General features: G+C 39.1%; 1 protein-coding gene across 8 annotated transcripts in view; it reads left to right on the top strand.

Annotated features, from left to right (window-relative positions):
* The window catches only part of col12a1b (collagen, type XII, alpha 1b), a 142,205-nt gene that overhangs the window by 51,557 nt on the left and 76,004 nt on the right, over positions 1-14,644 (top strand). For 6 of the 8 annotated variants that reach the window (XM_032543766.1, XM_032543769.1, XM_032543767.1 and 3 more), the window contains exons 24-30: positions 258-387; positions 2,076-2,212; positions 5,316-5,445; positions 6,758-6,897; positions 8,475-8,607; positions 8,716-8,733; positions 10,535-10,674. In XM_032543766.1, coding sequence (XP_032399657.1) covers positions 258-387; positions 2,076-2,212; positions 5,316-5,445; positions 6,758-6,897; positions 8,475-8,607; positions 8,716-8,733; positions 10,535-10,674 — 828 coding nt within the window. The remainder of the gene's footprint in view (positions 1-257; positions 388-2,075; positions 2,213-5,315; positions 5,446-6,757; positions 6,898-8,474; positions 8,608-8,715; positions 8,734-10,534; positions 10,675-14,644) is intronic. The other 2 variants (XM_032543774.1, XM_032543771.1) reach the window with 1 other exon arrangement.

Raw genomic sequence — 14,644 nt, 5'->3', positions numbered from 1 at the left:
TCTATTTACAAAAAAAGATGAGAGCCTGAGATATCTTAAGAAAAATAAGTGTAATTTCAACAATATGTCTCACTATGTTTTTAACTGGTCGGGATAGAAAAGAAAATGAGTCTGAGTAGCGCCCGATACTATATTCCATGATCACTGAAATGTGCTGTGAACACACCAAACACACTGGCTGCCCATAGGCTGTCTCTGTGAAGAAATGAGAAGTAGTTTTTTGGAAAACCAACACACTCCTGTCTTTGCCCCGACAGGTACGTGTTGGCGGGGGTGTAACTAACGTCCAGCTGGTGGAGCTGACCCCCAACACAGCATACACCATCACCCTTTATGCGCTGCATGGAGAGGCTGCCAGCAAACCTCTGGAGGGGAGAGGAGTCACATGTAAGTGATGCTGAACTGATTCTGTAATGTAATTTACATGTGTTTTAGCTTAATAGACATTTCTTGGAAGCAGAAATAATCTGGTTGAATTAAACCTCCATTGGCAAAGCAACAGAACCACAGCTTTACTGTAAAGTAACGTTAGACTGAAGCTCAGTTTGAAATAAGAGTGACAAGTTTTCATGATGAAAATAATTATCAACATGCCCGTAAAAAACACCGCACGCCTCCAGTTTGAAGAAGCAGGCACCAACACGAAAGCTAAGCAATGTCCTGCTGTGGACAAGGGCAGCAGCTAAACGCAATTTAGAAACCTAAAGACAAGTATATCAGTTTAAGTGAACGCTTTATTTAGAATATTTTCAGCGCTTTACCTTGCTGTCAGACAGCTATGCGACGGGGATCTGAAGCTGTAATCTCTACTCTCCTCAAAGCCACAAGACTCCTTTGACAAAAACATCTTACCTTGCAGAACACGGGGATTGCCGCTCTACCGCTGCCTCCATTGCTTAGTTTGTTTGTGTTATTGTGGGACTCAGGTCACACAAAACATTTCTCGATAATCACTGATTGTGTTGCAGCTCGACAATCAATACCTCTCGCTTCAAAGCCAGCAGACTCCTTTAACAAAAACAGTCATTTTACTTTGCAGAGCATGGGAGTTGCTGGTCTACCGCTGCCTCTATCGCGTAGTTAGCTTAGCTTAACACAAACAAACATTAAACAATAATAAGAATAAACAGAGTTACAAAAAATACAGAAACAGAGACAAATATATACAAATTAGCTGTTTTGTGTTAGGTCCTAACACTTTTAGAACACCAAAGTCACACAAAAGCACAAACTAACCGATGGAGGAAGATCATCGGTAAAACGACTGTTTTTGTAAAAGGAGTCTGGTGGCTTTGAAGAGAGAGCATGGTTTTTCGAGCTGCAACACAATCAGTGTTTATCAAGAAATGTTAGAAAGTATTTATTTTGAACACATCTTCTCTCAAATGTATGTGTTTCTGGAGGAATAATTGCCATGTTATGTTCACTTTATTATGTTTACAAGACAGTAGAACTTACATCTTTTAAAATGTAACTTGTTTTAATTAGAAAAGGTAAGAAACTTTACAGTTTTTAAGTTAAACATTAAAGAAGGATTAAATCACTTCTTTTTTTAAATCAATCGCTGACATTGACATGAAACTCATTAGAGGTAAAAACAGGAGGGGTTACATCAAAAGGGTAACACATCTGTGGTAGAAAGGTTTAAGAACAGGATTGAGATTTATTTTTGAACTTATTTTAAATAACCTTGTCACAATAGTCGGGGTATTTTTTTTTTTTTGCTTAACTAATATTTACTCCTTTACTTTACTTTAAAGGACTTTTATTTGCATGTCAGCCGATTTTTTTTATAAGAGCTGAATCACATCTCCCACAAGCTGGAGTTTATTTTTTGGATTGAGAACTTATAGATAGAAAGCAGATGCACTGAAAAGCAGAATATCCAAAGCAGCAGCACTTAAAAAAAAGAGAAAAAAGGACCTGCTGTCTGTTTTTCAGCTCTTTGGTAAATTCTGGTCAGTCAGCATCTTTTTATGTCTTCACAAGCATTTTAATCGTGAAGATGGGATTGTACATTTTTTCAACCTTCAGTCAGGATGTTTTTTAAAGGTCCCTTCCCTGTCACCCTTCAGTACCCTTGTCTCCTGCTGGAGTCCTAAGAATCAGTGATGTCACTCACAGCACCATGAGGCTCAACTGGGACGCTGCTCCCGGAGCCGTCCGCAAGTACATGATCACCTACAAACCAGAGGAGGGAGACCTGAAGGAGGTACAACCGAGGTTTTGTCTTTTCAGTGTTACCTCACAGTACAAGGCTAAATGAGATAGACCTTATTGATCCCAAATTGGGTCAGTGCTACAGCAGCAAAATATCAGACACACACACAAAATATCCAAGAAATAATAAAAGGAATAGAATACTAGAACAACTATTAAAGAAATAAAGATATAAAAATACAATGGAAAGTTCCACTTGGTGTAGTATTGTGATGTGTATGAGTCTTAGTGCTGTATTGTGATGTGTATGAGTCTTAGTGCTGTATTGTGATGTGTATGAGTCTTAGTGTAGTATTGTGATGTGTATGAGTCTTAGTGTAGTATTGTGATGTGTATGAGTCTTAGTGTAGTATTGTGATGTGTATGAGTCTTAGTGTAGTATTGTGATGTGTATGAGTCTTAGTGCTGTATTGTGATGTGTATGAGTCTTAGTGTAGTATTGTGATGTGTATGAGTCTTAGTGTAGTATTGTGATGTGTATGAGTCTTAGTGCTGTATTGTGATGTGTATGAGTCTTAGTGCTGTATTGTGATGTGTATGAGTCTTAGTGCTGTATTGTGATGTGTATGAGTCTTAGTGCTGTATTGTGATGTGTATGAGTCTTAGTGTAGTATTGTGATGTGTATGAGTCTTAGTGTAGTATTGTGATGTGTATGAGTCTTAGTGTAGTATTGGGATGTGTATGAGTCTTAGTGTAGTATTGTGATGTGTATGAGTCTTAGTGTGTATTGTGATGTGTATGAGTCTTAGTGTGTATTGTGATGTGTATGAGTTTAGTGTAGTATTGTGATGTGTATGAGTCTTAGTGTAGTATTGTGATGTGTATGAGTCTTAGTGTAGTATTGTGATGTGTATGAGTCTTAGTGTGTATTGTGATGTGTATGAGTCTTAGTGTGTATTGTGATGTGTATGAGTCTTAGTGTAGTATTGTGATGTGTATGAGTCTTAGTGTAGTATTGTGATGTGTATGAGTCTTAGTGTAGTATTGTGATGTGTATGAGTCTTAGTGTAGTATTGTGATGTGTATGAGTCTTAGTGCTGTATTGTGATGTGTATGAGTCTTAGTGCTGTATTGTGATGTGTATGAGTCTTAGTGTAGTATTGTGATGTGTATGAGTCTTAGTGTAGTATTGTGATGTGTATGAGTCTTAGTGCTGTATTGTGATGTGTATGAGTCTTAGTGCTGTATTGTGATGTGTATGAGTCTTAGTGCTGTATTGTGATGTGTATGAGTCTTAGTCTAGTATTGTGATGTGTATGAGTCATAGTGTGGTATTGTGATGTGTATGAGTCTCAGTCCGGGATTGGGATGTTAGAGGGGGTTAGGGTTAGGGTTGCAGAGACGTTGCAGCCTACAATTGTATACAACGGACTATATCCTTGTAAAAATCCCACAATAATCACTTTAATTTGAATATTTTCCAAACGAAAATTTATGATCCAAAACTTATTATTCCCTCCAATATTGTAAATCATATTTCAAGTGCAATATCAGTAAAAAAAAATATTCGCAATCAGATGTTTTCTCATATCGTGCAGCCCCTGTTTTTAAAACTATTTTATAATAAAAACAATAATAATAATTGATATATACAATAATTGTCAGTTGGAGTCAAATTGGCGACTATAACCATTACAAACCAACTTAAACAATTGACAGGATCCATTTTGGCATTATATATAACCTTCCATTTACTTTAAAAGACAGCAATTTCCCAAGATCATAAAAGACTTGCAGGCTTGTAAGAACATCTTCAGCGATGACTGTGTGGATATGTATCTTTTGGGATCCTGAGCAGCGATGCTTTTTGTCCTTGTGCATTTGAAACACCGTCTAAACGGTCTAAATCCCTTTAATTTGTATGGCGGGGAAGTACAGATGTGACCTTTTCTGTTGGCAGGTATCAGTCGTTGCTCTCTTACCACAAAGTGGCTGCAACACTTGGAAATGTCCATATTGTTTTTAAGTTTATTCAGAGGAGACTTTACACAAGAAAACCCCGCAGAGATTTTTGTAAGCGTGAATCTTTAGTCGTCAGTGGTATCTTCGTTCTGGGAAAGTGACCAAGTTGTGACCAAGTCAAGAGTCGCAGCCGGCCTCTCAGCAGAGCACCAGCTTCCCCTCGTTCTCTTATTCTGAGAAAAGCAGTCTGCTGGCAGAGGAGCGCTGGCTCAGGCCGCCAGCCCAGCCTGATTAGATCAGCCGAGCACCACTCTGTTCTCATAATTTCTCGCTTGGATGTCAGCGGAGGACAAACAGTCTGGGATGAATCGACAGCCGAAGGTGCCGTCGGTGGACACCTACAAACCGTTTCCAGAAAGCTCTGATGGATGACCTGCAGCAGCTCAACTCCTCTTCAGGATTACTGCTGAGGACTTCTTGTCTCTATAGAAGCAGCCCACACATTGGATTACTGCCTGCCGACTTATTTTTCTCTGCCGTTGCTTACTTTGCTAAGCTCGCCCCTGAAATGGAAAACTCTGGAATCGACTGAGACACGACTCCCTGATACGCTCAGACCTTCCAAATATTTTATTTATCTCTGTTTATCTTGGTGAATATATTAATTGACATAAAACTGTAAAAATAGCCCAAAAGACTAGAGCGGCTGAGGTGGTTTGTAGCGTATGAAAACATGTTATTAGCAACACATAGGCTTATGATACAACTTTAAGGGATTCATATCCAGCTTATAGTAGCTAGTAGTATGCTTTTCTGTTTTAAATATCATAAAATATAGCTTCTGTTGCTGTCTTCAACTACAGTTTAATAACAAAGATTTAGAACGGCAAACAAACACAGGCATCATAGTTGTTCAGTTATACTGTGTTGTTACTAGAAATTAGAAAAAGAATTTTCAGTTGCCATCATATAATATCAACGATAACCATCAAAATTCTGATTGATTTAGTTGACGTCTCTATGTGTTGATGGCGCTATGAGAACATGATACATTTACCAATAGCAGAAACTGCCTCTGTGTGTTTTGATGCAGATTAAAAACATTTTCTATTACTAGAATAACACAATTGGAGGATTGTCCAGCCTTGGTCAATGTATGCAAATTTCTGACGATTGAATTTGTCACCGGCAGGCTGAAGTCAACGGGGACATCACCACCCTGGACCTGTCCAGCCTCATCTCCCAGACTGAGTACGATGTGGCCGTCACACCGATCTACGATGCGGGACCTGGAGCCCCAATGCTCGAAAGCGCCATCACAGGTCTGCATCTGCTTTTCATTCTTGTCTTGGATGGCCAGAGATTAGAGAGAAAATTCTACTACTACTACTACACTATCGTCTAACTACGTCAAACATGACTGTGCTGACAAACCCTCTCCAGTGCCTGAACAGTACATGTGTTGGAGAGACGTGTAGTGTGTCTGTGATGGTGATGAGTTATGTATTATCTTTGACTTCACTTCCCCTGCTGGACTGAAAACATCTTCCAGAGAAGCTGGACTCGCACTGTGTGTGATAATTTACTGCATCGGCTCTGTTTATCGCTAATCCTTTGTGAACTGTAGAAAAACACACAAATGTTTGTGGTGTTGTGAGGACTTGACATAATAGATTTTGTAGCTCCTAACACTAAGCTAACCTGCAGATCCTTTAAATGACTGCCAACATTAAGTGTTTTGTACAAAATATCCGGTGTTGTGCTTATTGACAGGTTTCTTTTCCCTGGTTGGAGAAACAATCAACCAATAAGAGCTTTGGAGCCAAGATTGGGGGATGCAGTCTTCCTGCAAAGCTAGCTACATTCAATAGATAAATAAACAGGAAGGTTTTTGTCAAAAGTCAAAATATAGAAATAACAACCATTTAACTGACATCTTTCTTTGATTGTTAACTCCTCCAAAGCTTTTAAAGTGTTTAAAAATAATAAAAAAGAAGACATTACATTACAAAGCTAGGGGAGTAATATTCCAAGAAAAAACTCCGAAATTTACCAGAAAAACTTCAATAATCATCAGAGTTTTTTCACAGAATGTTTTCCCCTTACCCCAGCTACGGAGTTTTACACAATTTTACGCACAGTTTTTCTACTACATCCCTGATGCGCTGTAGTAGATATGTGACTAGCGGCTGATTTATTAGGGAAACAATATGACATTGTCCAACAAGAACACGATGTCCAACTGAATGAAAGAAGTGATAAACAAATGGAGATTCATTCTGGATACAGTGTACTCCAACCTTCACCTTAAACCAAGTATTTAAGAAGTGAGTGCCAAATAATATGTCTTCACTGTCAAGGTAATAATCTGTATGGGCTGAAATATGTGACCACAGAAACTGAATTTGAATTGATAAACTTGAATCATTGCTTTTAAAAAAAGTGATTCTGAATAGTATAGAATACTGGTCCTTGCAATGATAGCAGTACAAGACCACACACACACACACACACACACACACACACACACACACATCCTCCACAGTGCAGTCACATGATGTTGTCTCATCTCTCAGACCTCCTCATAATGACCAACACATCCTTCCTCTCTCTTGTTTCTGTTTGTATGAACAGATGTTGTTCCTGCCCCCAAGAACCTGCAGTTCTCTGAGGTGACCCAGACCTCGTTCAGAGCCACATGGGAGCACGGAGCCCCGGATGTGTCCCTCTACCGCATTGGCTGGAACAAGAAGGGCGAAAACAACCCCCAGTTTGTAAGTTAGCCAGTATGGGATAGGGTAGCTATTTTTACTGTGTTAGCTACAGTCTGAATTCAAATGCAGCCTTTCGAAAGAACATCATCTTATAATTCTGGGGAAGAAACTGGGGTGGACAAAGACATGTTTCCAAAAGTTTTTAAAAGAGTTTAGAAATCTAACAGAGCTTAGACAAGGCATCTGTACTTGTATCTGGATTGTATCTGAATTTGTTTTATATTTTTTTTACTTTTCTCTTTGTCATCAAAAATGCATCTTAAGCAGCTGGATAAACTCTCCAGTCAAGTTGACTCTTGAATTATGCAAATTGTCTTTGCTTGGGCAGCACCGTCTGTCTGTGGTGCCACTAAACATCTGGTTTGAGTTGCCTTAACCAATGGTGTAGGTTTTCGCCTGCAGCCTCAGTAATTTATTCATCTGAATTAAACCACAGCAGTGCAGCTCTGAGTTCATGTATTTCTTTGACTTGTTCAGATTTATACTGCCCACCTTCTCGTAACAGTCCAGTCTCTTATATGTAGACTGGGTCGGATAAGTTATGAAACTGGGTAGGGTTTTGTTTAAATGAAACTGTTGTTCTGTAGAACCGTCATCTACGAATTTTCTTATTACTAAAGTAAAAAAGAAGACAAGACAAAAATGATCGTTGTGGTTTCACAGGTCCCTTAAACTGTCATGCCTCACAAAACCCAGTCATTGTGTTTGCCAAGACTTACGTAAAAAAATTCCAGTTCAGCCGAGGCAACAATAGTGCTCTCTTTGTTTCCTTCTTGTTATACTTTGGCCCTCCAAGTTTGTTTTTGCTCCCCCACCCGGCATACACAACACAAACATGTGTGCATGAAATCCATACCAGGTTGTTCAGTGCAGTCTTAGTTCAGCTCCAAATTTAAATTTATTAAACTTTCTTTATTGGTCAATTGGTTTATTGGTTGCTGCAAAATGCTTCTCGTCTCGCTTCTCGATGCTGACTGCCAACGGCAGCTAACTGGACGAACGTGCCACGTGAGTCTGGTTTCTCTGGAAATTCAAAGCCAGACTGTCATGGCGGCTGGTTCAGAATGCAATCTCATATTTTACTAAAATAGTTCACCGAAACGTGTTTCTGAAAACTCAATCTGTCTCACAGATTGACAAAGGTCAGTTAAAAAGATTTTTGTCAGATTTTGAGAGACTCTAGTCACGCGCATCCCGCCCGTCATTTCCGGGGTAGCACTCTACCGATCAGATTGGTCATTTGAGTCCGATTGCCGGCAGTTCTCGTCTTCAGACCGAGCATCACACGAATTTGGAGGACATAAATAAAAGAAAACACTTCTGTTGGAAGACATCTTCAGTGTCTTTTTGGAGGTGAGGTGACTACAGTGTGTATGCAAAAGATGGCTCTCCATCCGTGACTTTGATTCTTCCACCCCCGTACTCATTTTAACTGCTGAGGATTTCTTTTTTTTTGGGGTAAACTACAAAAGGTCTCAAACTGCATTTAAAAATATAGTTTATGATGTCCTACTGCCATAATATAAGACACTGTTAACATGCTTCTTTTATACTTCTCGTTCTGTCTCCGTCACCAGGCCATCATGAATAGCGATGAAACCTCCCACGTCCTGCAGAACCTGGACCCCGACACGGAGTACTCTGTCACCGTAACGGCCATCTACCCCGATGAGTCGGAGAGCGAGGACCTGATTGGAAGCGAGCGTACATGTAAGCACCCACGTAGCATCAGCTGCCAAAAAAACATTCTGCACTCACAGAATTAACTTGACATTCAAATAATAATGTTGTTGTTGTTTTCTCAACATCTCTTTCTAGTGTTAAAGGCTCCGACTGGTATGTCGTATGAGAAGGACAGGTTTCTTTTCATTGTGTTGTTCATGATTTTTGTCGAATTTGAATGTGGCCCATAAGAGACAGTGTTGACACAAACACATTTTTTCTTTCTTAACTGCATGAATGTGCATTTTAGTGTTTCACTCAGCGTTCACACCACAAGCGACACAAGTACATAGATGTGAATTGATTCTCTGCAAACAAAGAAACTTTGGTCACAGCTGCCTTTTTACCTTTTCATTATTTTGTTGCATCAAAAAGCAACTTAACTTTAGGCTTAGCTGAATAATACCTGACCATGAAGACAAAAAACATTTCTCATTCTGACACATTGAGTTTTGTTATCAAGACAGTTGTCAAGACAAACTGTTTCGCTATGTAAATGTTTTGTTTTGGGCACAAATTTTATTTTCTTCCAGATAAATAAATCTTATCTTAACACTGGACATTAAGATTCTCTGTTTTCATTTAATGGCATAAACAATGGTATAATGTATAGTTGGATTAAAAAAAACAAAAAAAAAAAAACATTTGCAAATGTTTCATGTCATGTGTTAGATTTTTTAACCAGATTTGCTTCCAACTAAACATGCAGTAGATTGTGGTGTGAACGTAGATTTAGGGTTTTTAATGCAAAAAGGGGTTTAATGTAAACCTGTAACATGTCATCCTCCACAAACCTTCATCCATGTGAATGATTTTTTTAATTCCACCATCAATCATTTTGTTTTTTCCTCCCATCCTTAACCATTTTGTCATCGTAACATTTCTGTTGTCACAGTTTGATTCATCTCACATCGTAACGTCATGTCATCACGTCATCATTCATCAGTGTTCACCTCAGTCGTCACATTAATGTGGTTGCATGTTGTTGCATTTTTGTCCAGTTGTAGGGTTGAAGCTCAGTGAACTTTTAAATGAACAAAATCAGCAAGACTTTAGTAACATTTACACTCTAATTTACCTTTCATAATTTGATACAACATTTTCTAATTTTACTTGTAAGAATTCTAAAATTTGGATAGGAGATAGGGCCTATTCAAATGCATTTGGTACAATAACAACATTTGTTATAGCAAACCATGTATGTCAGGGCTTCTTAAAGTCTGGACCAAGGTCTGCATCCGGGTCAAACAGTAAGTGGATTTCTGACCCAGGCCAAACCTCGTGTATTTCTGATACAATATGTTATAAGTGTAACAGTTTCTATTTTGGAATAAATAGACTATCAATCAATAAATTATTTGTGTAGTTGAACATACAATAGTGATGCATTAGACCATAGCTGATCTGTACCCATACTGGTATCCGTACAAAAGTTGACATGGAAAACTCGCTGCTCAACTTGAATGTGTGTTGCTTAGAAGTTATTTTGTGATCGCTAATTGATCCAGACCTTTGACTTGACTTAACTGAATAAAAATTAGATGCGGACCTTTGAGTAATAAGTTTAAGAACTACTGGCGTGTGTATATCCCAAAGCTGAATGGGCATTTTGAAATTCGTAGGCACACAAAAAAAACCAGCTCAATAGTGATTGATGTTAATAGATTGAACTGTTGAGATACAAGATTTAAATTCAGAGTAATTGACCTCCAGCTCTCCTCTGAACGGCTATACTGCTGCTCCTGTTTTGCTGCTTCCATCCTAAAATTGATCCTTCCAGCTTGACCTGCGAGATTGTGGACGCATCAGCATCATCATCCTCACCATCATCATCCTTACCATCATCCTTTCCATTGCTAATCCAACACAACTGATCTTTCTGTATATCTCACTGGATTTCCCTGTGTGCTCCCAGTGCCTGCTGAGCCTCCTCGAAACCTGAGGGTTTTTAATGCAACTACCACCACGTTGACAGTGAAGTGGGACCCCGCCCCTGGCAACATCCAGAACTACAAGATAACTTACAAGTCCGCCACTGGAGGCGAGCCTCTCTCAGTAAGTTCCCTGCTCATTTTACTGTATTATAAGTAAAATTGTTAGGTACAAATACAGTGCTGTCATCAGCGTACATAACACAGTAGATATGTCCTGTTTGCACAGGTTAAATGTGTCAAGAAATACAGGTAGAGAACAACCAACTCAAAAATAATTTTATGAAGTTATTGGGAACATTTCTATATTGTGCATCCCTAATTTTAGATACATTAGAGTCTCTTGGAAATAAAATCATAAATGCAGTATATTTAAACTCAATAAAAAAAAAATCTAGCTGGGTTAAATAAAATACTGCCCACACACACAACACACACACACACACACACACACACACACACACACACACACCACACACACACACACACACACACACACACACACACACACATCTTTGTGGGGACCCTCACCCTAACCTTAACCATCCCAACTAAATGCCTAACCTTAACCCTTACCCTCACCCTAACTATAACCTAATTCTAACCCTGATTCGAAAACCAAGTCTTAACCCTCAAACAACCCTTTAAAGTTGTGGGGTCCAGCATTTTGGCCCCACAAAGCTGTCGGGACCCCACAAGTATACTGAACTCCTGGTTTTTGGATGCCACGAATAAACAAGAACACACCATTTTGTCCAAAGACAAAAGCTGGAGCTGCTCCAATGACGTTGAACAATAGAGTGACTGCAGAGATTTCTAAAATGTTTATCTAAGTTTTTATATCCAGATTGACTTCAGTTCAAAAACGATTTTGAATAATTTGAAGTTTACCAGGAAAGAAATCTCCTTGTTCCATTAGCAAATCGCTGTGCACGCACACTGGGTGGGTATGATCTGTTTGTTTAGGATGAGAAGAACAATATGATCGAATTCCAGAAATGTTTTTGCAAAGTGAGGTTTTGTTCAACTCTTTTTGGGGTGCGGTGGTGCTTTTTGACCACCAGGAACATTTCCACCGGGCTTTAGCTGCTTGATGACAAACCGATGGATATCTCAATGTGATGGGGAGCTTTAAATCTGTCAGAAGAGTTTGCAATACAAGTCCCAGCGCACATACAGAAACAAATCAATTATGAACTGTTTGAAATGATGGGAAGTCCAAAATGGAAAAAAGCCATAAATTGCTGCTGGGGCAAGAGCTAAAATTATATCAAGGCAAACACTGTGTCATCCACATGCACTTTTATTGAATAGATCATTTACAATAAATCATGTTTGAGTTATTTACAGATGACTTCAAAAAAGTTGAATAAATCAGGAGCTGACAAAAGACAGAAATGCATTTTTTTGTGTCTGTAAGGCACCAGTGGTGGGAAAAGCCCTTTATACCATAAAGTCCTGCACTGGAATTTATTCATTCAAAAGTACACAAGTACCAGCAGTAATCTTAACGTAAACTTAATGACAATAAGAGTAGTTTTTACGCTGTGTGAAACCTCCACTTTTAGGGATTCATGAACCTTTATGTTGGCTAGATATTCAAATGTTTAAAAGCGAGAGAAAACTGGAGTGTGTGTTTGCTTAACAGGTTAAAAAACAAAGATAAATGTCTTCAACAAATGCAGAAGAAAACACTACTTTCACAAAAAATGATCAACATATTTCGGACAAGATTTTACCCAACAGTAAATGTCATTATAAAAGACAAATCTAAATGTGAAAGTATGGCCAACCGTCGGACGAATGTGGTTTTAGAAAAAACATACACTGTTTCCTCTAAATGTAAAACGTGTCATAAAAAGGAAATATTGAAGGGAAGTAGCAGAATCCCAAACTACACTGACTCAGTTACAGTACATGAAAAGCAAATGATGGACTTTAATTTGACATCATTCGCACACATCTCTGTGACATTATGATGATGATCATTATCTTTATTATCAAGTCATATTAGAGATATTTGACAACAAAACATTCAGTAAGGGAATCAGGGAACAGATGTTGCCAATAACATTGCATTTACAGTACAAGTTGGATGTAAAATCTCTCCACTTTCGCTTCCTGACATTCACCGAGTTGTCCTGAAGGAGTTCAGCAGAACCTCCGGCGCTCTGCGAGAAAACTCCCTGGCCATTCTGAGCTCCTTCGTCCAAAGTTTGACGTTTGGTTTATGACAGCATCTTGCAGTTAGAGGAGTCCTGCAATCGGCCCGCCAAGCTCGCATTCCTGCATGATGACTCAACAGCGATTAGCACCTGGAAATAACTTTAAAGGAAACTATGGACTGTATGAAAAGAATTTCAGTGAGTTACACATTTTTACTGTGTCTCTGAGATGTTATGACAGTGTTCCCCCAAACAAAGAGTCAGGGTGGAATCATGATGTCAGCGGTACAAATGTGTCTAATAGATCTCTGATCCCCTTCACGGCATAGGTCAGATGTGTACAGCAGGAGACTCAGAGCATCTGGTGTCAGGTCGTCTGCAGTCTTGTTGTTTTTCACATTAGTCATATGAAACCAGACAGGATGTTTGTTTGTTCAGGATGAACTCCGGGTTTCCTCACTGCTTTGAAAAATGTAGAACAAGTGTAAATTTCCACTTTGGGAATTGTGCAAATAAAATGAAAAACTACTGTTTTTTAGGTCCAGATCTCTGCTAATGATATATGCTCTTTTACTGAATATACTTTAGTCAATATTCAAGAATTATAGCTGTAGACTGAGGTGGTCTTCCTGTAACTCAAAGTGAAAAAAACCTCCTGGACACCCACAGAGATAAGAAAAAATATAAAACTAGAAGGGCTCTCAATGAGCGCAGACCTCCAACGAGGCAATGCCCTATCTGGCAATGGTAACAGAGGTGAAAAATGATTTGTGTATCCAGCTCGTGATTTGGATCCACTCCAAAATGTAATGAGTTCTTCCATGGCTTATGGCTCTCCCACCAACTTTCATGGATATCCGGCCGATAGTTTTTCCAAACAAACCCAGATGTTGTCCAGAAACTATTAAAAACACTGAGCATCAGTGAGTGACACTGTTGCACTGGGCAATATGTTCCTTCATCACTATGAACACAAACACCGTTGTTTATTCTGACTCATTGGCCCAATCCCAAAGTCCGGACTCACAGACTCACAGACTTTGGTGCGCATTCTCGCAAAATTCACAAGGGCTTAGGGTTGATGTCAAATTTCAAAGGGCGTGAGGGTTTGAGTACACACTTACCGAGCCCTTACTGTAAATCTGCATCAATGCAGACTTCACCAAATGGAATTACCCACAGTTCAAAGCTTTAGACCACATGGGAACAAACAAATAAAACAACAGCACGACACACGACCACGGAACAACGGGCCTTGGCTGTGTGGAAAGCAACAAACTTATAATGAAAATACCCGAACCGGCAAGTGTCAGCAACATCTTGTTATTAAACTCCAAGGTAACGTGGGATCTGGTGAAGTACTGTCCCAATCCCATTTATACCTATCTGAGCCCATGTGGCCTCACACACTCACTCACTCAGCACCTGAGCTCAATTAAGTCTGTGAATCTTTAGTCCTTAGTCCTCAGGGCTCACTTTTGGGATTGGGCCAATGCCACACACGCCGTTCTGCTGCCATAAACACTCACTACAGCAGCAAATGTGGATTAATATAAAGCAAATGCACTATTTCCTCCTGTTTGTTTGATCAAATTAATAATAATCACCTTTAGAAAATCATTTAAACTCTGATGAAAGTAAAATAAATACATACTTGAGTAGTAATTTTCAAATCAGAAGTTAAACCGCCCTTTTCTGAATGGATTTAACCGGTGACTTATGTTCCAACAACACATTTAATAGTTGTTTTCCTGGTGCAGGAAAATAAAAGATCCCTTAAAGATATGTATTAGGTATGACTACATGGCTTCTGTGATGAACACAGTGTCATGAAATGAGGAGCTCAGTTACCTCACGATTAAAAGATCATCTCGTATACAAAATGTCACAAGTTTGATTTCCACAGCAGCCAAATACCTAAAATACTGA

This window comes from Etheostoma spectabile, chromosome 18 (assembly GCF_008692095.1).
Source record: "Etheostoma spectabile isolate EspeVRDwgs_2016 chromosome 18, UIUC_Espe_1.0, whole genome shotgun sequence".
In the NCBI taxonomy this organism is placed as follows: domain Eukaryota; kingdom Metazoa; phylum Chordata; class Actinopteri; order Perciformes; family Percidae; genus Etheostoma; species Etheostoma spectabile.
This window is presented reverse-complemented; position numbering and strand designations above follow the sequence as displayed.